This window comes from Bombus vosnesenskii, unplaced genomic scaffold (genome assembly GCF_011952255.1).
Source record: "Bombus vosnesenskii isolate JDL3184/JDL3185 unplaced genomic scaffold, Bvos_JDL3184-5_v1.1 scf7180000013352, whole genome shotgun sequence".
Classification (NCBI taxonomy): Eukaryota; Metazoa; Arthropoda; class Insecta; order Hymenoptera; family Apidae; genus Bombus; species Bombus vosnesenskii.
The window spans coordinates 2,731,999-2,755,265 of NW_022882988.1; the positions used below are offsets into that span (position 1 = coordinate 2,731,999).

Sequence of the window (23,267 nt, forward strand, 5' to 3'; positions counted from 1 at the left end):
TTACTGCATAATTTTTTTAAACAAATGTAATTTTTTTCATTTAAAATATATGTATTCCGGCATTTGGAAAAATGTCAAATTGTTCCAATTTCCTGAAAATTGCATATTGTATATTTTCATAAAAATTATGCAGTAAAACATATTAAAACTTATGATTGATTTAGAGCAAGCAAATCATTGTTCAACAAAATGTAATATTTATTTTTATCGAAAATTAATATTTAAATGATTTCATTAATAATAATTGTATCTCTGCACATTATTATGATTATGATTGTTGTATATTTTATGTAATAATCTAACAAGGTGCTAATTGTATGAGATTTGTCTCATTCAGTTTCAAAATCTCACCTATCTACTCAATCATAAAATGTTAAATAATTCATAGCGCAAACAAATATGGAGTAAATATAATTGAATTCAGCAGTACATCTTTCATATACGTATCTACGTATGTAATGGCGTTAAATCTTCGTGCACGATCAACTCTTCCAAAAATGGTGCAAAATAACTTTTACGTTACGAAATTATATGTTTACATACAAATTTTTAATAACATGTTATTATAGATATGTATAGTGATGCATGTGCATAGTATCATGACATCTTGTTTTAAGACAAATATCTTCTTTCACGCATGTTCTTCCTTTAAATAAAAGTGGGCTTCCATAGTGAAGATCATTGTTATTCCACGAAAATATTACATTATTTCTTATACAAAATTAATGATCAGTCTTCTGTTATTTGATTTTATAATTCAAGGAACAAGAATAATATTTTGTTACTTCATAATTGAATAATAATTTCTCTTGTTATTAACTTTTTGGCAAATAAAAAAGATCTGTGGTAAAGTTCTCTCTTTTCTAATGGCAATACAATTTGTATATCTAGTATGTCATATATATAATGTATAGGTACATTTCAGTAAATCTGCATTTTGCTAATTTCATGTTCAAATTTATAATGACTATTTCCAGAGTATTTTGTCGACACAACACATGTATACATATATATTCGTATAATATAGCAAATATGATATATTTTTCTATAGTTATTAATCAACAATGAATATGAGTTTGATCTGATTGTTAATTATTTTGTATAATTTTTAAAATATGTATTATTTGTTTTTTGTAATGTGCGCGTTGCCCATGATGTAACAACAATAATAATTAGTAACTTAAAATGTATTATATCCTGACATGTTTGATAAGTATATAAAAATAAATACCAGAAGAATAACGTATTAATCTATTCATGAAAAGGCATTTTAGTCATTTATTTTTTTATAAAGATTATTGTTAATAATTGATATAAATCTACATTTCACTTAATGGAATGATTAGTTATAAATATATATCGTTGTTTGTATCTAATTTGGAAATTTAAAAACGTCGATATTACAATATTGGCTATTTAGCACGTACGGTGAATCAAAGATGGTGCTAATAGTAACAAACGTAAATCCACTCACGTGGACCAACGAGGTTTGAAACTACCAAGTGAGCGTGTGAAATATTTTCTTAAACATTTTGGATTAATCTTTTATATTATATTAATATTATATTATACATTATATTGCAATAACAGTTATTAAAAAATTGGAAGATAAACATGAAAATACCTTACAAGGTAAGTATTTATGAAAAGAAATGTAGCAATATCCATATAACCTAAAATATATATACATTTAACGTCATAACATTTCAAGAACATTAAGCAACTGAATAAAATATATAAACTTATGTATCTTAGGCAAATATAAATGATTTTTTAAATCATTCTGGCAATTTGGCGTTTGAAAATGATCATCATTCTAATGATGAAATTGATGAAGACAAAGACTATGAAAATGAAGAAAGTGAAGAAAATGAAGAAGTGGAAAAGATCAAAGATATTAATAAAGGAGGAAATTTTCTCTTGGTATCTGGCAGAAAAAGAACGAAGGTTACCAATGATTCTGCAGACATTTTATTGAAAAAGAAAAGAAAATTAGACAATGATTTATATAAACCACCAACTGCTGAAGAACTAAATCAACTTAGGGAGACAGAAAATTTATTTCATTCCAATTTATTTAGACTACAAATAGACGAAATGTTAAATGCAGTTAGACTTAAGGATAAATATAAAAATTTGTTTGATATTTGGTTTAAAAAGTTTAAAGGGACTATTGAATCCATAAAGGAAACAGAAGAATATGAAGTATGTAGATCTATTTAACCAGAAAACTTTGAAACAGAGCTTTTATGTAATTTATAATTTATATTTGTAGCTTTCAGATGAGGAACTAGGGAAAAAATTGAACATGCATATTTCAAAGCTTAATGTACCAAAAGTAGCAAAAGGAATCTTTAAATTTCTTAAGCCAACAGATATTTCTATTATAGGATCTTATGTATTTGAAGCTGCAGTTGGTTCAAATATCACTGTAGATATAATGATTGAAATGCCTGCCAAGATGTTCCAAAAACAAGATTACCTAAACTACAGATATATAAAAAAGAAAATGATATATTTAGCATACATAGCATCTAATATTACTGATGATATTGCAGAAAGCAAGAGATTTATGAATGACACTTTAAAGCCAGTTTTAAAAATTGTACCAAGTGGAAAATTAGGTACCAAAATTAATGTATTGATACATATATCAGCTCAAGAAGGAAGTTTTAGACTAAGTAGATTTTTACCAGAAAAGAATAATGTTAGACCTCAATGGTTTTTTGAAGAGACCAAAAATAGTATGTTTCTGATTTTCTTTTCTTACTTTTTTTACTTATACTGGACAATAATCATATTTTTATAATTATAGTTGCAGAGAATTTTGTGCCAACACCACATTATAATTCAATAATTCTTCATGATGTAATTATGAAAATACATGCAGAGAATATGAAAGTAATAAGAGAATATCCAAATATAAGAGATGGCATTATTTTATTGAAAATATGGTTAACTCAACGTGAATTATTAAAAGGCTATGCAGCTTTTAATGGACATATCATAACAATGCTTATTCTATATTTGTTATCCATAAAAAAGTTAAACACATTTATGAGCAGTTATCAAATAGTCAGAAATGTGTGGAATTATTTAAGTATGTAACATTCTTTAAGTATAAATATTGGTAGGTTTGATACTTTTATTGTTATTAACTGACATCACTTATTTTATCAGTACACATTGATTGGTGTGAATCTGGAGTAAGTATGAATCAAAATGAAGAGAGTAAAGATAGAATTTTGAAATATCATGAGTATTATGATTGTGTATTTTTGGATAGCACTGGTTATTACAATATTACTACAGATCTGTCTAAAGCTACATATAGATGGGTACAAAAAGAAGCAGAACTTTCCTTAAATCATTTGGACAATGCACATGCAAACAGTTTTCAATCACTTTTCATGAGAAAAGTACCATTTTATATGGCATTTGATCATTTTATATGGTAATTATTTTTACAGCTTATCAAAATATGTAATTGATTAATTAAACAATAAAATTAAAAAAATGTATAGGTTTAAAGATGATAAAATGTTAAGAAATCTAGTAAATGTTAATTCAAGTGATAAAGATAAACTAGATTATGGTCCCAATTATCGAGCCCAAGCAATAAAAATTCTTTGTAATACTCTTAAAGAAGGACTGGCAAATAGAGTACATCAAATTTGTGTATTACCAAATGAAAGTTCAGAATGGGAATGTACAGAGAATAATCATGATAATATTGGGAAGATTTTTATTGGGTTAGAATTAAACCCAGAGTATTGTTTTAATATTGTTGACAAAGGACCTGAAGCAAATTTACCAGAAGTATGTAAGCTTTTTAAATATTAATGGATATTATCACTTCTTTTTCTATGTGTGTATGATATGATAAGTTTCATATTCTAGGCCATTGAATTTAGAAATTTTTGGGGTGAAAAATCAGAGTTACGGCGATTTCAAGATGGAACTACTCGTGAAGCAGTAGTTTGGTCGAAAGGCAAAACATTATCAGGAAAAAGATTAATATGTAAAAAAATCGTAACATTTTTACTAAAAAAAAAATTAGGTATATTTAAAAAAAAATTTATATATATTGCGAGTGAAATGGAAGAACTTTTACAATTGCAAAAGGTAATCATTTTCAGTACATTTTTATTTATAAAAATATATTAAATATTTTGTTTCATTTAGGTAAAAATAACGCATTTCGCTTATGGAACGGGAGAAGAAGCAGCACTGAGAGCAATAAACGTATTCAATCAACTTGAGAAAGATTTAATGTCTCTTACAGACATTCCCTTATCAATACATGGGGTACAAGGATCTAGCGCAGTTTTTCGATATACGGACGTTTTCCCACCACTTGCAACGGTTTATCAACCTGATAATCAACTTATTAAGAAATCTAAAAAGGGTTTGACACTATCAAGAAATATAACTGCAGCACCTAAATATGTTTGTCCACTTGATGTGAGCTTGCAATTATCAACTAGTGGAAAGTGGCCAGATGAGTTAGAAGCTCTTAGAAATACAAAAGCTGCTTTTCACATACAAATTGCAGAATGCCTCAGAAAACAATATAAGTTAACGACAGAAGCAAACTTTTCACATATCAATGTATATAAGGTTATTATTTTTAAATATTATTTCTTCAACAAAGAAAAGTAATATTAAACATAGATGATTCATTAAAAAGTAATTTTCTGTTAGGATGGATTTGTGTTTCGGTTAAGAGTGGCACATTCAAAAGAAGTTAGTTGCTTGAAACAGCAAATAACTGAGAATGGAGTTATACAATATAAAGATAACGAAAAATCAATCGAATTAGAAAATAAGCTATTTGAATTACCAAAGCTAACTAGTGCTTTACATGGGTAAGGTTAATTTATCTTAAAAAATTATTATGCTTTAATTTAGTAATATGATATTATTTATATGGTAGCTTACATAATCAACAACCATCCTTTGGACTCGCATGTTGTTTGGCAAAACGTTGGTTATCCGCTCAGCTATTAGATAATTCTCATATGCCAGATATAGTAGTTGAACTACTTGTAGCTTCAATGTATTTAATGCCTGCACCATACAGACCTCCTCAAATGCCTCAAATAGCATTCTTGAGACTCTTAGAAAGTTTTGCAAGAGGTCATTGGAATACAGATCCTGTTATAGTAAATTTCAACAATGAAATGTCTAGTAAGTACTTATTTTGATACTAAAAATTGTCAATGTATTATCCCTGCTTATAATATCATTTTTAAATATAGAAGACGAAATAATTGCCGTGGAAACGCTTTTTGGATCATCTCGTGATTCTTTACCACCACTATTTATCTCTACTCCTTATGATCATCAGAGATCATTATGGACTAAAAAAGCACCATCTACTTTAATTTTAAATCGTATTACAATGCTGGCTAGACAATGTATAAAGTTATATGAACAACAATATTTTACAAAAGTTCTGTTAGATTTCAAGCCCTTATTTAGGCCACCACTTACAGAATATGATTGTTTGATTTACCTAAAACCGTGTATGGTACCTAGAAGGTTACAAGCAATTGATGTTGATGATGCATGTCCAATTGTTGAATGGCACCCATATAAACATCATTCAGCCCAAAAGGTACCAATTGTAGGTTTTGATCCTGTACAACATTTTCTAGAAGATCTTAGGGTAAGTTTTTAAGTGATATTTCATATAATATTAATATTTACTATATAGTTTGATTTTTTAATCATCAATATTTTTCTTTTCATATTTTTTTTTTTAGAATGGTTATGATGAATTTGCCTTATTTTTCCATGATACCTATGGTGGCACAGTAATTGGAGTTTTATTGAGACCCTCTGCGCTAGAAATTAAGGATCTCAAGGTTTCAAATATAAGTGGCAGAAAATGTAATAATAATAATGAACTAGCTTTAAATATTTCGGCAATCATACAAGATTTTTATGTTCTTGGAAAGGGTCTTGTAGAAGCGATAGATGTTCGATCTAAAAAGTTTTCTTTAACTTGATTTCTTCTAGTATAAATAAATTGTAATATACATTTTAAAGTAAAACTTTGTTTTTTATATTATTGTTTTATGATATAATTGTCTAGTATCAACTTTCTTATCTTGTATAAAAATAACTATTTTGCGTACAAAATAATTTAATTATGAAACCATAATTAAACATGAATATAGATAAAAACCAATTATATAAAATACATTTATTTCAATAAATATATATGTGTATATATATACATATAAAAATGATTATAAAGTATTTTATATTGTACTATGATATTGAAATATTTTAAGGTATAGTTTATATAAAAGAATTACTTCATCATTAAAGATCTGATTTCATTATTTAATTTCATAATAACTGTATCGTCAATTGTATAACTCCCTGTTTTTAATAGGGAATCACGTTCTTCAACTAATGCTTGCAATCTTTCATCCTGTTCATCTGATCTTTTTAATATGCCTTTATTAGCATTTTGCGAAATTTTAGAGCCTACAGAACTTGGTGTAAATACTTGAGAATAAACGTCTTTTTCAATGAGATATGCTTTTGGCTTGATTACATCAATTTCTTTCTGAATTTCATTTAACAATATTTGATCATTTGTCAAGGCAGTAGAATCTGCAGATAATATTTCTTCTAGGCTAAAGAAAAAAAATAAGATATTTTTAGAACATATTAAATGTCACTCATGTTGTACCAATATACATATTGCACATACTCTAAGTTTTGTAATTCTTCTTTACTATTTTTAATTTGAACTTGTATAGCTTGTTGATGTTCCATTTTCATACGATGTATCTCACGAACTGCTTTTGCCCATTGTTCTTTGAAAAAAGATTTACTTTCCTGTGCATTTTGTAATTTTTTTTCAAGTGTCTTTAACTCTTGCAATAAATTTGCTGTTTGATCCTGCGTCAAAGAACCTTTTTGATAAGTTTCCAACTCTTCAGACTGTTTTGATACAAGCAATTGTAATTTTTCATTTTCAGTACTTAATTGTTCAGTTTGTGTTTCTAAAGCTGTTTTCCTCTTTTCAAGAGCATCAATCTAAAAATATTAAGATTGTATAATTTAATTCTTATTTATAAGGGCGCAAGTGTGTTTATAAACCTTCGTCATAAGTTCTTCTTGAACCATTTGAAATGATTCTTTAAGCTCGTGTAATTTTGTATCATATCTCCATTGCAAATCTTCATTTGCTTTAATTAACCTAGTTTCTTTTTCGAGGCTTTTCAATCTTCGTGTTCTTAAGTCTTCTGTAGCATTATTTAAACTATTTGCTAGCATTTTACATTGTTCAACGCTACACGCAAGTTTTGTTTCTAAATTTTCTCTATGTTTTTGCCATTCTTGACTTAGTAAATTTAAATGACGATCTTCCTTCCTTTTTAACTAAATTATAAAAATGAATGATAGATCATATATATCTAAAATAAAAGTACCTTCTTTTCTATAGTTAGATGTAATTTTACCTCAACTTTAAATATTTCCATCTGTCGTTCTTTCCAAGTCTCTAACTCATCCACTATTTTATATGCTAAACTGTCATCTAAGATTGGTGGCCCTAAGTTTTCATCTAATTCCAAACCAAATATTTTGTAATGTTATATCCTCATGTATAGATGAAACAAATAAATAAAAAATCATGTACATTAAAGACTTACTAGGAATGGTTTTTTTAATCTTATAATATGGACCATAATCTTGTAAATTTAGCATAACATCCAAGTTGCCAATATTATTATGTTCTATATCATACAATGGTATATTGTATTGGTACTCCATCTAAAATACATTTATTTAATGTATGTAAGCGTAAAATATAATTTCTAATATATTACCTTATTTTGACAAAATAATTCTTTTGTATTAATTTTACTTTCAGATATACAAGTCTTAGTACTTCCTTCCACTTTATATATACTAATTTTTGGTGGGAAATTTAGCAATAATTGTTTAATTTCATCTGTTGCTGATATAAATTGTAATTTGCACCCTATATTTTGTAATTTTACTTTTTCTCCTAATGAAGCTAGTATTTTTGGATGAAATGCTGAAGTAACTTCAGTTTTTGGATGATGGAACCTATATTAAAGAAAAGATATATATTTAAATAAAAAAATCCCCTTCATAGTATAAAATATTAATTTTAACTGTTACATTAGTAATTAGTAATTAGTACCGAATTTCCATATTTGGAATAATTAATTTTGAAGATATTGCCTTTATTGCTATCAACAAAATATTTAAATAATAACAGTGATAAGCCTCTACACTTTTAGAGGAATTATCAATATTAGACTGACACAGCAGTGTGTCAACTGAATGTGAATAAGTAGCCTTAACAAGTTGATCTCTTACAAGATCAGAATTTAAAGTGTGTTTATTTATATTATTGCATCCATTTGGGGGATTGAACATTTGAATTCCATATTTTCTAAAATCACCAGCAGGATTTCTATGACAATCTATTTCACTATAATTCTGAAAATTACAATTAAATACAATGAATATTAGTTCTAAATGTTGCTACTTTACCATCTATTCCAAACAAAGCTTACTACTTGTCTTAAGATATTCTTTAATTCCACAGAATTAGGAGTGATGAAATCATTGATCATTACATTTGAAGTATCCATTGCTACACTTGTTTTACCTACATATTGCAATTTTAGCTGTAAATCGAGATACGAGTCTCTACATTCTATTTTATTATTTTCATTGAAATCTGCTTTACATAAACAACACCGCTGATTTAAAATACTACTATTATTTTCAGTGATTTTAAGAAATTCTTCAATATTATCAGTAGGGATTAATGGTTGCAAATTTACTTCCGATTGACCTAATATATGATCTTTATATTTTAAATATATAAACAGAAATGGCTTTAGTTGTAAATATTCTTTGAAAACTTTTAATGAACTTCTGATCCTTATAACAATTTTTTCATTAAGTGTCCAAATATCTCCATACTCTTTTTTACTTTGATTAAAATATACATCATTTTCTAATATCTTACACCAAAAATATAAATTGTTTTTCATATCTGTATAATATCTCATTGGTAGCAAAGAATCTACATATGCTGCAGATATAGCAGTGATATTCATTAAAAAGAATTCATGACAAATATCTAATGGACCTAATTGTATAAGACGTTCATCACGTAACAAAATTGGTGTTACTTTATTAGATTGAACATTTGCTTGCTGACATTCTTCCAAATTTTTTAACTGTAATTTCATACCATAATTTTTGTATTATCATTATTAAGCATTTATTTAAAAGTAACAAATGATTTACCTCTAATTGAGCATTTACTGATGTGGCTTCTAGATCGTGGATACTTAAAGCAAGAAGTAACTCAGGTTTATGTATTTTGAGTTCACTTTTTAATCCTAATAGTTTATGCCAATTAGCTTTTACATTATCAATACCACTTTTAGCAAAAACTTGGGCAGATCTTAAACTAAGTAGAAGATACCCTAATTTTTCTTTGATATTATTACTTTTAACAGCAAAGCATTCTATTTTTAATGGAACTTGTCCTGACCTCATCCTATAAAGTTAAAAATTGTTTTAATAACAAACATTACAAAGTATTTTGTAATAAACATCATATATGATACATACTTTCGTAGTCTGTTTTTATCTACTTCCCAAACTAAATCATGATCATATTCAGGATTTGAATTTGGCTCTATTATATCAGTTTCCAAGGAATGTCCATTTAGAGTTGCAACAATTAATGTAGGTAGCAGAATTTGTTCAAAACCTTTACCTAAGATTATTAACATTAAACGTTAAGTTCCTCTAACTTTTATTAAGTAACGTGCTTAGGTCATATCATGGAATTATTGAAATTAAAACAAAGTTGAAATTCAGAGAGAAATACATTTATTAATATTAAAAAAGCAGATATATAATGCGAAATTATAGAATTTTATCCACTACAAGTCATTCTTAAGTAAATATATTAAACAATTAGTTTTTCTACTATATTTGTATATTATTTTATGTTACATTATTTCGCACAAGAAAGATTTTATAAATAAAAGGTTAACAAGTAATCAGTCGTAAGATTTACCTTCTTTTATATTCAGTACAACTCGAACATCAGAATTTGCTAATTCCTCCATTGCATCATAATATAATAAATAAAAATAATTAGTATAAAGTGAGCAAATATTTAATGAAAATTAATGGAATCCGTAAAATTCGAATTGGTTACTATGGATACGTAGGTATTTAATGGCATAACATTTTATTTATCATGTCAATGTTTCACGGACGGCTTATAAATTACACAGGACTATATAATATGTATTATTTACACAATTAACAACATTGAAATCTTCATAAAATTAGATTCGCTAAAGCTCTCTTGAATTTATTTCAAAATTCAAATAAACGCCATATAAGTATCACTGAATATGAATATAGATAAATAATTAGTCGCCCAAATTGGTCTGGTAACAAAATTGAACACCGACTAAATATTAATTTTTAATTTGTTTTATCAAAATCATACAGAAAAATACATAACATAGAAAAATTAGTCATAATCGTGAAAGAGTTGCAAGATGTAAAGAAAAAGCTAAAAAATTATTGACGTATAAGAATGGAGATAGTTTGGAAAAGAGGGCGTTGGCGTCGATACTGTTGGGAACGCGGCGTTATTTCGTTTCAAGTTGGCAGCACTGTCAGCCTCGTAACAAATCTCACCTATGTCGAGTCGAGCGCGAGAGACAGGAGCGTAAGCTTGTCCGCGATCGTTTGTCCGCGTTCGACAGGTCTTTCAAATAGCGTGCGTGTAATCGGTGGACGGTAGAGCGTAGGGATATAAATTGTATTCGTATAACCAGTTTCGAAATAAAAGTTTGTTGGAAGGCCTGGGGAGCGAAAGGACTGCGGAGGGGACTGCAGTTAATACGGGGCTTGTGTGTGGGCATATAATAGCCGATCGGGCATACTGGTGACACGGCTGCGGATTTTTCCTTCGGCAAGAAGGAAGGAACATACGAAGCTCGCAAAGTGCATGTGCTAGTGTGCGTGTCACTATAAAAGAGTTCAGAGCCGCTTCGGCGGCGCTCCCAAATCTAACTGCAGAATTGAGTCTGTGGTGGTGAGGCCGCGGTACTATCGGGCCACGATTGAGTACGATCACGATCGCACGCGGCAGGGCCGTTTGTAATGGAGGAGGTTTCCGAGTGTATTCCTGTGCGACAGAACAGTCACGGCGATGCACGCCGTATTGACTGAGACGCGATATTTATCGTTGACTATTCCCCCCGACCGGCCGGGCAAGAGAGGCAGGTCGAAATTGGTATGGAATCGTCCAGGGTCCTCGACACGACGAACACTCGCTCCCGTCTGTGATAACCACTAGCCGCTTAGAAAGAGATAGAAGAAGGGAGAAAAAGGAAAGAAAGAGAGATAGAAAGCTGTTGTGTATTTTGCGCGTGTGTGTTCTCCTCGTCTGCCCTCTTCATTACGTCTTTAAGTGTAAACATTTCTCGAAATCCGTTTCGAGGTTAGGATAGCATGGGGATTGATCCCCTGAAGGCATCGACCGACGAACCGTGACACCTGCGACTCGCGTCGTGTACGCGGTGTGTGCTTTTGTGTGTGCGTGCGTGTGTGTATTCCTCCTTAGGAAACCGCTGGGAGTTATTATTTTCCATCGGCGGCCATCCAACGGGACGACCAAAGAAGAAAATATGTCAAGAATGGGGATCGATCCCCGACGATTAAACGCCGTGCATCGTTTACATAATTAATTCGACTAATACAAGACTAACATCGGCAACGTTTTTTTTTTTTACCGTACAATCGACCTTTTCTGTCACGTTTAAACAGACTGTCGCAGATTACTCTGCCACGACAGAGGACACTCGCACCATGCAGAAAAGAGACGGTAGAGACACACAGCTACAGCTCGCGCGTAGCTCTGAACGCGAACAGGAAACGACCAAGAGGATCTCTCGTGGTAGCGGTAATGCTACCAGATTCAACGCGTATTCCTCAAGGTATAGTGTCACCTCCTCCTCTAATGTACTCATGGTCGGTCCCAACTTCCGTGTCGGCAAGAAAATTGGATCTGGCAACTTTGGAGAACTTCGACTCGGTGAGTTTGATTGTCTTTTCCTTTCTTCTTTTTTTATATTCTTTATTATTACATATCTTTCTATATGTATTTTTTTCGTTTATTTTTCGATGTACGTTCTACATATATGATCATAAATAATACACGTCATGTTAAAACGTTCGTCTCCGTCAATGATAATATTCGCGCGTGAAAGTGACTTTTTCAATGGCATCGAACAAAATGGAGCCACGTAAAAGAACACCCCGTGTGCTGTCGTTAGTAAGCAAGAAAGAAATCCTTCCTAACCTTTCCGGAGCGGTTCGCGTTACGGGAATGAACGGAACCTTGAAGCAACATTTCATTCCGATCGATCTTAATGGAATTCGTTTCAGCTGATCTCGCTTCGACTCGCCCGCGAGATCTTTCATCCTGTTCGGTGCACTATCGCCGCGTATTCTTTCTATCTTTTCGATATTTACGTTCTCGAAAAATCGCGTACGCCACGAGTGCAAAGCCATCGTTTAAATTAATACTAGAATTATTTTGCAGCGGTTAAACTGTCCAATTTGCAATTTTTCACAGAAGTTTTATAAAGTTACAGAGAAAATAAATATAAAATTACATTTTTCAGGACTTTTTAATGATCATTTTTTTTTTACAAAATATATAGACGTAGATTTGCTTTCTTCCCTTATTACGTCATTTTCCGTATATCTTCCATTTTGTTTACTTCAGTAACACATTCAGAGTCTCTAACGTAATAATATGTTTTTTTATAACTAAAGTATGACCAAGGGCCTTTTGCTCGATAGATTTTTCTTTTGTAATAGAATATCTTGTAATTTATAAAATTTATTTCTAAAATTCCATTCGCTTTATTGTCAAATGTATTATCATCAAGCAAAACAATTTATTAATTTATCAATACAATATCAAATTTTATAACTCGTAATTTATAAAATTTTTGTTAATAATGTAATAATTTAATTGTACAAGAATGCCCAGGTTAGCCACTTACCAATAATTTCAACGAAAACACAAATATTCCCGCTTGTGTGAATTACAAATAACACATAATACGAAACATGACGTTCGAAAGCAAATTCACCAAATTTTTGTCTCAATCGCGCAGACTTGCCATCTTCTATACAATACTTTATTTTCGTAAAATTATCGCGAACGCGTTAACAACAATGACAATGTCGACTTGCATCGGTATCGTCCGAAGTTCAGGTCTTACTGCGTGACGTAATTCTCCGACGATAAATTTATATCTTTTATCTATGCTAAAAGAGAGTGTGCATCGAATATAAAGATGTTTATGTCCGCCATGGCTTCCCTGACGATTTTATTACGTGCTCGGCTCGCACGTTCCGCGAAACGGTCGAACTTTAACATACCAATTAACGCACCATGCGCATATGCATCTTCGCACGCTTTTAACTATAAAAAAATATCGAGTATTATCGATGGTGCGAAGTTAAACAATCGACTTGTCGATTTGTTTGCTATTCCGCCACGTGACTCGGGTTAAACGAGCTCCTTCGATAAACATTGAATTTTACCAGGTACAAATGTTTTATGTATAACCTCGCGACGAGCCAACTGTGCGTCGCGATGCTTGCAACTCCAACAACTTGTATAAACTTTTTGCTCATTGTCTTTCGTTTCGCACGCATTCATGATAGCTACCGCTAGTGATGGACTGAAATACGTCGCAAGCAGGTACGAAAATTTACCCAATTGAATTAAATCGGTCGGTCGAATCAAATTCGTAGCTTCTATAAATATCTTGAAACAAAGAAAGAAGAGGCACTTTCAAGTAAATTAGGACCTAAATCTTGAATTTTCTATCAGTACTTTGGGAAATGAGAAGGAAATGTACCTATGCAGTTATGTGTACAGAGGTCAAATAGGTTCGAGCGTTTTACTACAAATCCTCCCTTCTCCGTTAGAATCCTTTTTCACGGCTATGGGTTTTAATTATCCAGTGACGAACGCAAACATAAAAATAGAATTTCTAGGAATTCTGTTCTATCTGATTTTTTAAAATTTGCTAGAAGAATTCAACGGAATGCCAATACCTTTCTGACTCATGCGATTCGATTGCAATTTCTAAGGCGTTCGACTCGTTCAAATGTCGAAGTACGTACATAGTTCGAAGTAGATTTTCCAAACTTGTGACTACTTGTTCTGCAATTTGAAACCCACTTGTGAAGATCAAATACATATTTGACAAATGATATAGCGAACGAATTTTGAGAATTAGATTTGATTCGGATCTCACGTGAATAATTATATACAAAGAGGCAGTCCATGTTGATATTATTCTACATATCGTGAATGTTTATGTAAATCTACATTTGTACGGATACAATTAACACGTTGAGTGCCACGCCAGTTTTACAAGATTTGGCCGTGGCGCCACGATGAATTTTTTATTATGCGATACATATAATGTTGAAATATTACCTACAAGAGATATGTTACGGTGTATAATCATCATTAATGAATTTATTTAACTGAGGTGACCCTCACGGCGCTGTAGTGCAATTTCGCTCGATTCACTTATTTTTTGCGATTATCAATTATTTCATAGTGTTTCTTCGCGTTCCGGAACCTACCATACACCATAATCCATCTCTCGGTCATACTTATTCGGACCCGCAATAATCCTAAGGAACTGTTACAAAATTTAGTTTTATTTTACCGTCAAGGCCCTTAACTGCCATTAAACATCTTTTAGGTCAAAACGTTCCTTAGGGTTGTCGTTCACTAAGATAAGACACGGAAAAAGCGGGTTTTTCCCATGTTCGACAGCCATTGGTGAAGAACGCACATAATGGATCTATATTGCATGTATAAATAATATTATTTTTATATGTTTTATACTGCGTTAATTTCGTCTCACCATTGTAATAACGATGGCAATAATAACAAATTTATAACTATTAACATTTGTTCAAATTATGTATTTCTACTAATCTTGATGCGCTGGTCATAGGTGACCCCCATGGCATTCAACGTGTTAAAGAAACGGAACCTAGGTAGACATTTGTTTCATCTACTAAATATTGCATCAGTTATAAAGTCACAAAATGATAGATCTTTTTTTAGAACATGTTATGTATATGAGTGGCGAGTTAGTTTTGAATTGGAAAGAGGATTGTGTTTAAAAAGTGGAAAGAATTGAGTGTTCCACAAATTCTACGGGCAAATCGAATATCCTTTGCTCTAATGGAAACACACGTGGCCCTGGTTGGCACAAAGCTTCGTGTTTTCAAAGAGAACGAATTAGGTAAACCTCTAAGCTACTAACCTGAGAGATTAGGAATATTGAGCTTCGAGGATCGGTGTTCAAACACAATAGGATCGCACGAACAATAATTAAAATCGTGATTCATCATGCGAAAATGCACTCTTCTTTGCTTCTTTGCTATCTATCAATTCTGATTAGAGTTTCAAATCGATAAGAACGTTGTGCACTTTCTATTTTTCTTACATGTACTTTATGAACTATCGTAATATATACGACAGTTCACAAAAGTATTCGAACACTTGTAGAAATCTTTTATGATATACGTACAAATTATTATATGTATCGTACAAAACATTTTGAAATTTCATTAGCACTCTTATGAGACCCGACTATCATGATTATATTGGTAAAGTTGGAAACAAATCTGGGAATGTAATATAAGAATTGCAAGATATTTGGCATAAGAAAAATATTTAAACAGTCAATTATCTAGTATATTAATAAACCTCGATAATCAGTGAGGTCATCTTTCATACTCATTATATGTTTAAGATACTAATGTAAGTTTTTGCTAAACATATACATATACATATATACATATATATATAAATGTTGTATGCGATGCGTGCAAAGTTTATGGGAAATGTTCAAATATTTTCACGAGTTGCGGTAGATATAAATGTAATTTAGATAAATAGATCTACTTACTGATTGTGTCTCGATAGGAATATCCGGTCGTTCTTCAACGGGATTTGTAAAAGACGTGACTTACGCCTATAAAACTTAGACGATATTAACTGTGTAAATATTGCAAAAGGAATAGGGTCTGTGTCATCAAAGTATACGCTTCTCGAAACTTCAAAGGGGATATTGCGTGTTCAGGGAACAGAGACAAAAGGGCGTCTTCCTGACTCTTTTCCTGTTGTCTTTCGGAAATCACTAAGCGCTTCGACAAATAACCGTCTTCTCTTGCGTTGCATTAGGACGTGTTTACGCATTATCAGCTGAATTATTGCTCAGCTGGAAGTGGTCCCTCGCGCTGGCCTTATCGCCGTATCGTGCACAGTTATTCGATGTATATGGAATTTACAATTCCATCGTATCGTTTAAGTTTCGTGCGCTGTTTCGATATCTCTCAGAGATTCCAATATGAAATTTCAGTTTACGAGTCGTTTTTATAATTAAAGGGACTGCCGCGATCAGGCGGTGGCTCCAATTTCTAGTAATTCGAGTAAAGCACAACAGAAAGCAATTCGAAATCAATCAAAGTCAAATCACCTTTTGCGACGTGCTATAAATTCATAGTTCACTTTTGAATACGAAGGCCATAGGTGAAGAACTTGATAAGTCACGTTTCTCGTTCTCTATGCAAGAGCAATTTAAGGATTCGATATACGTTGTCGATCAATTTCACGTTAAACTTGTCTTTTCACTCGATTTCGGAATTAAATTCTTGTCGTTTATAAAATATTTAATAACGTTACTTATACATATCTGTATATAGACTAACGCTAAATAAGTTAAACTAACATAACTAACTAAAGTAATATTATTCGTTTGTTACGAAACATCGTAGATTTCTCGTGACAAGGACTCGAACTACGAATCTCCAACGTTAGAAGTTAGTAGGTGATTTTCAGGAATTGTTTTGCTCGTGTTCTTACGAGAACAGAAGAGGGAAAGAAAGGAAAAATAGAGCGCGCGTTGTAAGGTTTCGTTACAAAGTATGATTCAAGCATACCGTGTAATCGCGTGAAATGGTCGAAGCCTGCATTCGAGAACCGCTGACGCGACATCGCGAATAGACAAGAATGTTTAGAGCAAACGTTCCTTCGTCGGCGTTACGAATTAGCGAATAGTCGCCTATTCGAAGATATTATTTTTCTATGGACGCACGATGAGCTTCTCGTTAGCGCGCCTTTCCCCGAGTAACGCTGTAATTTCGAAACGTGTCCCACAAGTATATGTATCTTGTATCGAGAACACAATGTGCGAGTGTTATCGGGGCTGAAAAATTTTAGGCTCTTCCTGTGATTCATCCCTGAAAGATCAGCCGCGTGTGAATTCCCCATTTAGTTCTTCTGCCTGGATGGTTCCCTCAAGTCCCTCGCCTTGTACTCGATTGCTTGCTCGGTCTCTTGTTGCGGTTATTACTGTCCGAAGATTCCGGTTTTCAGTAGTTCTCCCTTTTGAAAAAATCATTTGTGCGTCTCGTTGGCGTTATTCGATCCTCCTCTTGGGAATCAGTAGCTTCTTTTTTCTTTTTTTCTGACCGATCAGCTGATAATATGAGAAATGAGATATGAGTTTCGAATAAATTATATCGTGAAATTAGTTGAACGGACTGAAAAAAGTGCAAGCGCAGCTGGTTTTAAATAGACCTTCATTCACTGTTTCAATCACACTCCGTATTTTTCCGCTGTTTACAAAAGCGGTATTAACGTACATGCTTTTGCCTTATAACCCAGTAAGTAATTTACGAAGAAATTAAAGTTGATTCATGAATGATCGACCACAATTACAGTATCTATTATACACGCATGGTAATATGATAATAGAATGACGTCGAACGTATTGGTTAGCGATATTTAAGCATTAAAAAAGCGATCCTGATTGTTATCAATCAAACTCGTAAACACGCTATAGTAACGATTTAGCGACATTATCTTTTGATAAGTTAGCGCTAGTATATAAGCACGTTCGGTTCGGTTCGGCTCGGCTCGATTCGATTCGGTTCGGTTGCATTTAAAACGATGCTTGTCGAAGGCGTATGACTCATTCTTAATATTAAAGCGTTTGTCGCGTGGTTGCGTTCTCGTTCGACGGTTGCACTTTACCGAACGCATCGTAACTACGCGTTCCCTGTGTGTTTGTCGTCGACGCTTTTTTTTGCCAGGGTCTGACATTCCGATTCGTTTCCCTTCCGCTGGTGAAACTTCGTATCGATTTGTGCACGGGCCAAGTGGCCGATATAAATAATCCGTGATTTAGAACTTCCATAATTTATAGTCTTGTACGGATTCAAACGGTGACCTTAATAACGTCCCGAGGAAAGTATCATCGTCCTCGCAGACGCGAATACCGAGTTCGCAAAGTCGAGTCTCCGCTTGATTCCCTAGTCGATTCGTCTTAGGATCTATGTACTTGGCCGATTGAAAAGGCTTTTCGTTCCAGCGTTCTGAATAATACCATTATACCAGAAGATATTTTGCAGTATCGTAAAATCGTCAATTGCATCGATCGGGTTAACCGTCTGGAGTCGGCGTTGCTTTACATTTGACTGATTTCATAGGTAGCGATAAAGGTACATTAATACCGTCGGTATTATTCGCGGACATTCATCGTCCGATTAAGTCATCGAAGTGTGAAGCGTTCCTTTCCCGTCGATATTATCGAACGTGTCTAACAATCGCGCCGTCACATAGCGATCGTTCGATTTATACCGGCAGTAGCTCTATTTTTCGGTGTAGCTGTTCTTCTCTATCTCTGTTTTAATTTTCTCTTCTTAACTTTAGACTTTGTTTACAAGTGAAAGACAAATATATTGTTACCGTTGGAACGTGGAAATGAAAAGAGGAATAAATACAAACTAAATGGAAATTATCAGAAGTCCTCGTCTTTGCCTTAATCGCAGCAACTTGTCATTTGTTTTGCGTTAGAATTCTTATACAGTTCTCGAATGTGTTAATACATTTTCTGCGAAATTAATCTCGCTCTGTTGTACTTAAATCACAAACGGTTGACGAACGATATCGTCCATTATCTTAATGCAATGGTCGTGCCGAGGAGCACGCCATCAGCTTTTCCTCTAGCCCATTGATACTAATCGTAGATTCGTACTTTGAATTCAGCGTTGCATGTTCCGCCTTCCATTGATGCATCGAACCATCGGGTATTCTTCGGAGATTAGTTCGTTGCCCGTTTCATTCGAGCAGGAACAAAGTTAGCTAATAAGCACGATGCAGTCGCGTGACCATAAAAAGTTTGCCGTTGTGATTATCACGTCGTCGTTAAAATTCTTTTGGCGAAACCAAAAATTTGTTAATTCCACTGTTACCTGTCGGATACTCGACGCATCGAATGATGTTCGATCATATCGTTCTTCGAAGAACCAGATTGCTTTATCGCGATGCAATGCTCGATAAAGATTAATTGGCTAGCACTACGTGTATTTATGAAAAGCTATATCGTGCTACTTCGCACAAGATTTAACGCAATTTAAAAGAACGAGTCTACCACTTTACGCGAAACGTTCGTTCTCATATCTTATATCCATTCGTTATACGAGTTTATTTGAAAATCCATCAACGAAAACGTAACTAGCTGGAACGATAGATTGGCCAACATCGGTACAGTATTCGATCTTATCGAATACCGATTACTTTTACCGATCATTTGTTTTTTTTTATTTCCCAACAATAGTCATTCTCCAATCCGATGTTTCGAATTTGCAGAATAATTAACTACACCTCTTTTTATCGTCTGTCGTCATAATCTCACTGAAATGATCCTCCACGCCGATTGTATCCTTCTAATTTCTCAATGATTGCTCAATGATTGATTTATTCGTGAAAGAAAGAGATTTATAATCTACTCAATGAGGCAACGGTTTTTAATCTTCAAGCGTAGAACGTGTATCAAAAAGGAAGTGCGAAACTCGACTACGTTTTATCAGTTATACGACAAACACTTATATCGTTAGGATACGATCATCCTATCAGCAATTTACGTAACTTCCAATGATTATAAAATCTCCAGCAACCTTTCTGTTTTCGTTTCTTTTATCACTATATTATGCGGACATTTATACAAACGTAAATTTTTACAAATACGATTAAAAGATTCGGATCTAAGACAGTTCTGTTTCATGTACTAAATATTATAACGAATACTACGATGTCCCTTCTGGTTAAAATGTCCTATCTATCGATTCAAAACTGAAGAAAACCCAAGTTTTATCGCTTTCTCTGTTCAATAAAAAATATTTAACTATTATTTGATAACAGCTTTTATTATGTACTTTTACACGAAAGATACAAAGTACACGACTAACTTGAAATATTTCAACGTGTTTGGGAAAACGGAAAAACGCTAAATAATAGATAAGACATTTTGACTAATTCTGTATACTTTAAGCATACTTTGGATATTTTATATATTTTTATATATATTCGAAATAATAAATGGACAAAAAGTTCGCAGTCTAGTTGTTATTACACGCAAGAACGACCGTCTTGAAAAACCATATGCCACGTGGCGTAGTTGGCGTGTTCTCTCTGTCCCTTATACAGCGATTATCAGTTTATTATCTTGCTTTAGTAGTCAGTACCGTAGCTCGTCGGTATGGACAAGCCGTAAATGCATTTAGCGAGGGATCATGATTGGTCTACGATGTGGTCATTGTGCCTTCGCTGACGTTTCTCGTATCGCGTGGCCCGTGCAGAGTTCGGCCAAGAGGCGTATCGGTCGTGTACGCCGCGGTAAATTGCTTTCCAAAGTGATCCAGGAGCGTGTTGCCTATGCTACGACCAGGGAAACTGGCTTGCGGTTGTTCGCGAGAACGTGCACACTGCCTCGAGCTATCTTCCGCGATGTATATTCTGCCGCATTGGCTTCCACATCGCTCAGTGGACTGTTCGCGTGGAATAACTCGTCGAGAATGGCGTTTATTGATTCAAGAGGCGATGCGCGACAGGAAAGAAATTTCTGTTAACGCTCGGCCCTGGTGTATTCGCTAGTGATCTTAGCCTGTGACGTTTTCGATGTTGGTTAATATGAAAAGCGATTCTTGGCGAAGTACACACTTAAATGAATAAATAAGTGTATAATCGGTTATGCTGCTTCGCGCTGATTCTAACAACTTTGCAACTCTCTGCTAGTTTTCTCTGCAATCTTTAATCCTTTCGAAACTAACGGAACTATAGCTACATCCCAAGGTGCTTTACTTTTAGAAAGATCGCTCGATGATTATATAACTTTTTTGATGTTACTTTCGATGAGATATACATATTATATATTGGGACATAGGATCGTTCTTCTATTATAAGTAGATTTATACATCGTTCTAAGAATGTCTAGCTTTTTTCATATATTGCACTGCTTTATTACTATTTTGCTTGACCTATGATCTGTATTGGTAGTTCTCAACCAATGGTACGTGGATAATTTGTACAATGTATAGGTACTATAACAATTTCATCATCCGATAGTTCGAGTATTGTCGATGTTAACGTGTGCGGTCGTCTCAATTCTGAGTAACCGATGCTAGAGATCATATGACGGTAACCTAATTAAATGTATAGTCTTAAATTCCTACGTACGAGACACGGTCTTTCTTAGCGGTACAGAAATATTTTCATGTCTATTTCGATGTTATGAAAAAGTTGAGAATTCTCCACCCGTATTATTCAAATTCATTCAAATTGTACGAAATTTTATTCAAACTTTCTACCAGATACGCGAACAACCTGTTATATTAACGTCTTCCTTGATGAAAGAAAAATTCATATCTAAAGAGCTTAAGCGTGCTTTCGCAAGCACAAAATACATTCTTCCCACGCGTCTTCTCCAAATATCTTTTCACTCGTTGTTAATATTCTAACATAAACATTCTTCTCATTCACTCGTTATCCATACGAATTCTATCGTTCTCACGTAACATTACGAATATATGAGCGACGTTGATAGATACTCATAAAACGAATACTTTTGGTTTCTGCTGTTATCGGAGAACGTTTACAGTTTCTTGAAGATTCGGCCCGTTTAGAATAGGAAGTCCTACTACTTTTTTCAGGCGCCATGTGGTTCTCTTTAACACGACCGTTGAATTGATTTCCGCTTTCGGCGTGTCGGAGAAACGAGAGCCAGCTATAACGGCAGTTATTTGCGGGCTCCGCATGTGTGTTCGTGTTATACGTGTCGTAACAGTCGTACAGCCGTGGTAATCACTCTCTACCTCTGAACTTACAGAAGCGCACGACCCGACGAAACTTGTTTCTTTCTTTTCGTCGTAATAATATACCGCTGTTGGAAAACTCGATCAGCTGATGCGCTGACGTCATTGCGGTGTAAAGCCGTTGAAACGATCACGGTGTATATCTCGGGAAGCTTTCGAAATCTTAGCAAAGTCGAACGAGCTGCTATCGTTTCTTAACTTCTTCTTGGAAACTTTGTTTGCCAATTTTATCACAACTATTATATAGAATGCAATCGACGAACCGTTATACAGGATATCCCTTGTATTTGGATTAATCCAGCAAGGATCGAGCAGAGAAATAATTCGTCGAAGTTGCATAGATGCGGTAGCGTTGGTAGATTCAAATAAAGTAACTTGTTGTTTTATCAAGATGAAAGAAAGGTATCTATGTTGGAGGACGAATCAGGTTAAAAGATACTTTGATATTAATTTTGTAAAATTTATCGTACAAGAGGTAGGAGAAACATCGAGTCTAATTATACGAAGATTACAAGAATGTCACTCTTTTTGAAAAAAAAAAAAAAAGAATTATCTTAATGTATAAAGTACGTAGCTAAGAGTGGAAAGAATCTGTTAGATCTAACGACGTAGTTGATGAAGTTTTGTAGAAGCCAAAGATATAACCGCTGAGACGTACAATATCTTAATATTATGACGAGTAATATTTTTAAAGTTATGACGACGGTGGAATTATTCGACAACGTAGGTGTATTGAATTTCACAACTGTTCTTGTACAAAGAATGGAAAACATGATTTACCTTCGTCTCTCTTCGTTTATTATACCTTACAGAATTAAGTTAAACTAAAATTAAAATATCTAAAGTTAGAACATCCAGACCTATTTAAAAGTGTATCGTAGAAGTGACCTTAAAACCTTTGAAATATCTCTTCCATTATATCTCTTATATCTATCATATTGTGTATCATA

At 33.2% G+C, this 23,267-nt stretch overlaps 3 protein-coding genes across 18 annotated transcripts in view; 2 read left to right on the forward strand and 1 right to left on the reverse strand.

Annotated features, from left to right (window-relative positions):
- Positions 1–1,442: 1,442 nt before the first annotated feature.
- On the forward strand, positions 1,443–6,076 carry LOC117236889 (nucleolar protein 6). 2 transcript variants are annotated; one of them, XM_033500265.1, is made up of 12 exons: positions 1,443–1,632; positions 1,756–2,205; positions 2,276–2,744; positions 2,816–3,100; positions 3,181–3,454; positions 3,525–3,819; positions 3,901–4,125; positions 4,186–4,620; positions 4,705–4,868; positions 4,937–5,190; positions 5,262–5,420; positions 5,499–5,640. In XM_033500265.1, coding segments are annotated over exons 1-12 (3,030 nt in total). In that variant the 5' UTR covers positions 1,443–1,614; the 3' UTR covers positions 5,501–5,640. The 2 variants fall into 2 exon arrangements, with proteins under 2 accessions (XP_033356156.1, XP_033356155.1); XM_033500264.1 differs by adding an exon at positions 5,769–6,076 and having other exon boundaries at positions 1,444–1,632; positions 5,262–5,671.
- Positions 6,077–6,236: 160 nt separating this feature from the next.
- Positions 6,237–10,502, reverse strand: LOC117236890 (centrosomal protein of 120 kDa). 2 transcript variants are annotated; one of them, XM_033500266.1, is made up of 11 exons: positions 10,103–10,502; positions 9,649–9,796; positions 9,319–9,574; positions 8,574–9,248; positions 8,195–8,496; positions 7,854–8,097; positions 7,677–7,797; positions 7,485–7,588; positions 7,123–7,404; positions 6,731–7,059; positions 6,237–6,653 (listed from the first exon to the last, which is right to left on the reverse strand). In XM_033500266.1, exons 1-11 carry the CDS (start codon positions 10,152–10,154, stop codon positions 6,323–6,325), a joined length of 2,844 nt encoding a protein of 947 aa, XP_033356157.1. In that variant the 5' UTR covers positions 10,155–10,502; the 3' UTR covers positions 6,237–6,322. The 2 variants fall into 2 exon arrangements, with proteins under 2 accessions (XP_033356157.1, XP_033356158.1); XM_033500267.1 differs by lacking the exon at positions 8,574–9,248 and having other exon boundaries at positions 6,323–6,653; positions 10,103–10,493.
- A 215-nt stretch (positions 10,503–10,717) lies between these two features.
- The window catches only part of LOC117236891 (casein kinase I), a 58,688-nt gene continuing 46,138 nt past the window's right edge, over positions 10,718–23,267 (forward strand). For 5 of the 14 annotated variants that reach the window (XM_033500272.1, XM_033500268.1, XM_033500274.1 and 2 more), the window contains exon 1: positions 10,720–12,142. In XM_033500272.1, the coding sequence (XP_033356163.1) occupies positions 11,917–12,142 (226 nt within the window). In that variant the 5' untranslated portion in view covers positions 10,720–11,916. Of the gene's footprint in view, positions 12,143–23,267 lie in introns of all 14 variants that reach the window. The other 9 variants (XM_033500269.1, XM_033500275.1, XM_033500279.1 and 6 more) reach the window with 5 other exon arrangements.

Coding starts and splice junctions, on each gene's coding strand:
- LOC117236890 (XM_033500266.1), bottom strand. CDS start 10,154: ATGGAGGAATTAGCAAATTCTGATGTTCGAGTTGTACTGAATATAAAA. Junction 8,098..8,194: donor ATTCCAAATATGGAAATTCG/GTACTAATTACT, acceptor TCTTTAATATAG/GTTCCATCATCCAAAAACTG. Junction 7,405..7,484: donor TGGAAATATTTAAAGTTGAG/GTAAAATTACAT, acceptor TTTATAATTTAG/TTAAAAAGGAAGGAAGATCG.
- LOC117236889 (XM_033500264.1), top strand. Junction 4,126..4,185: donor AACTTTTACAATTGCAAAAG/GTAATCATTTTC, acceptor TGTTTCATTTAG/GTAAAAATAACGCATTTCGC. Junction 4,869..4,936: donor CTAACTAGTGCTTTACATGG/GTAAGGTTAATT, acceptor TTTATATGGTAG/CTTACATAATCAACAACCAT.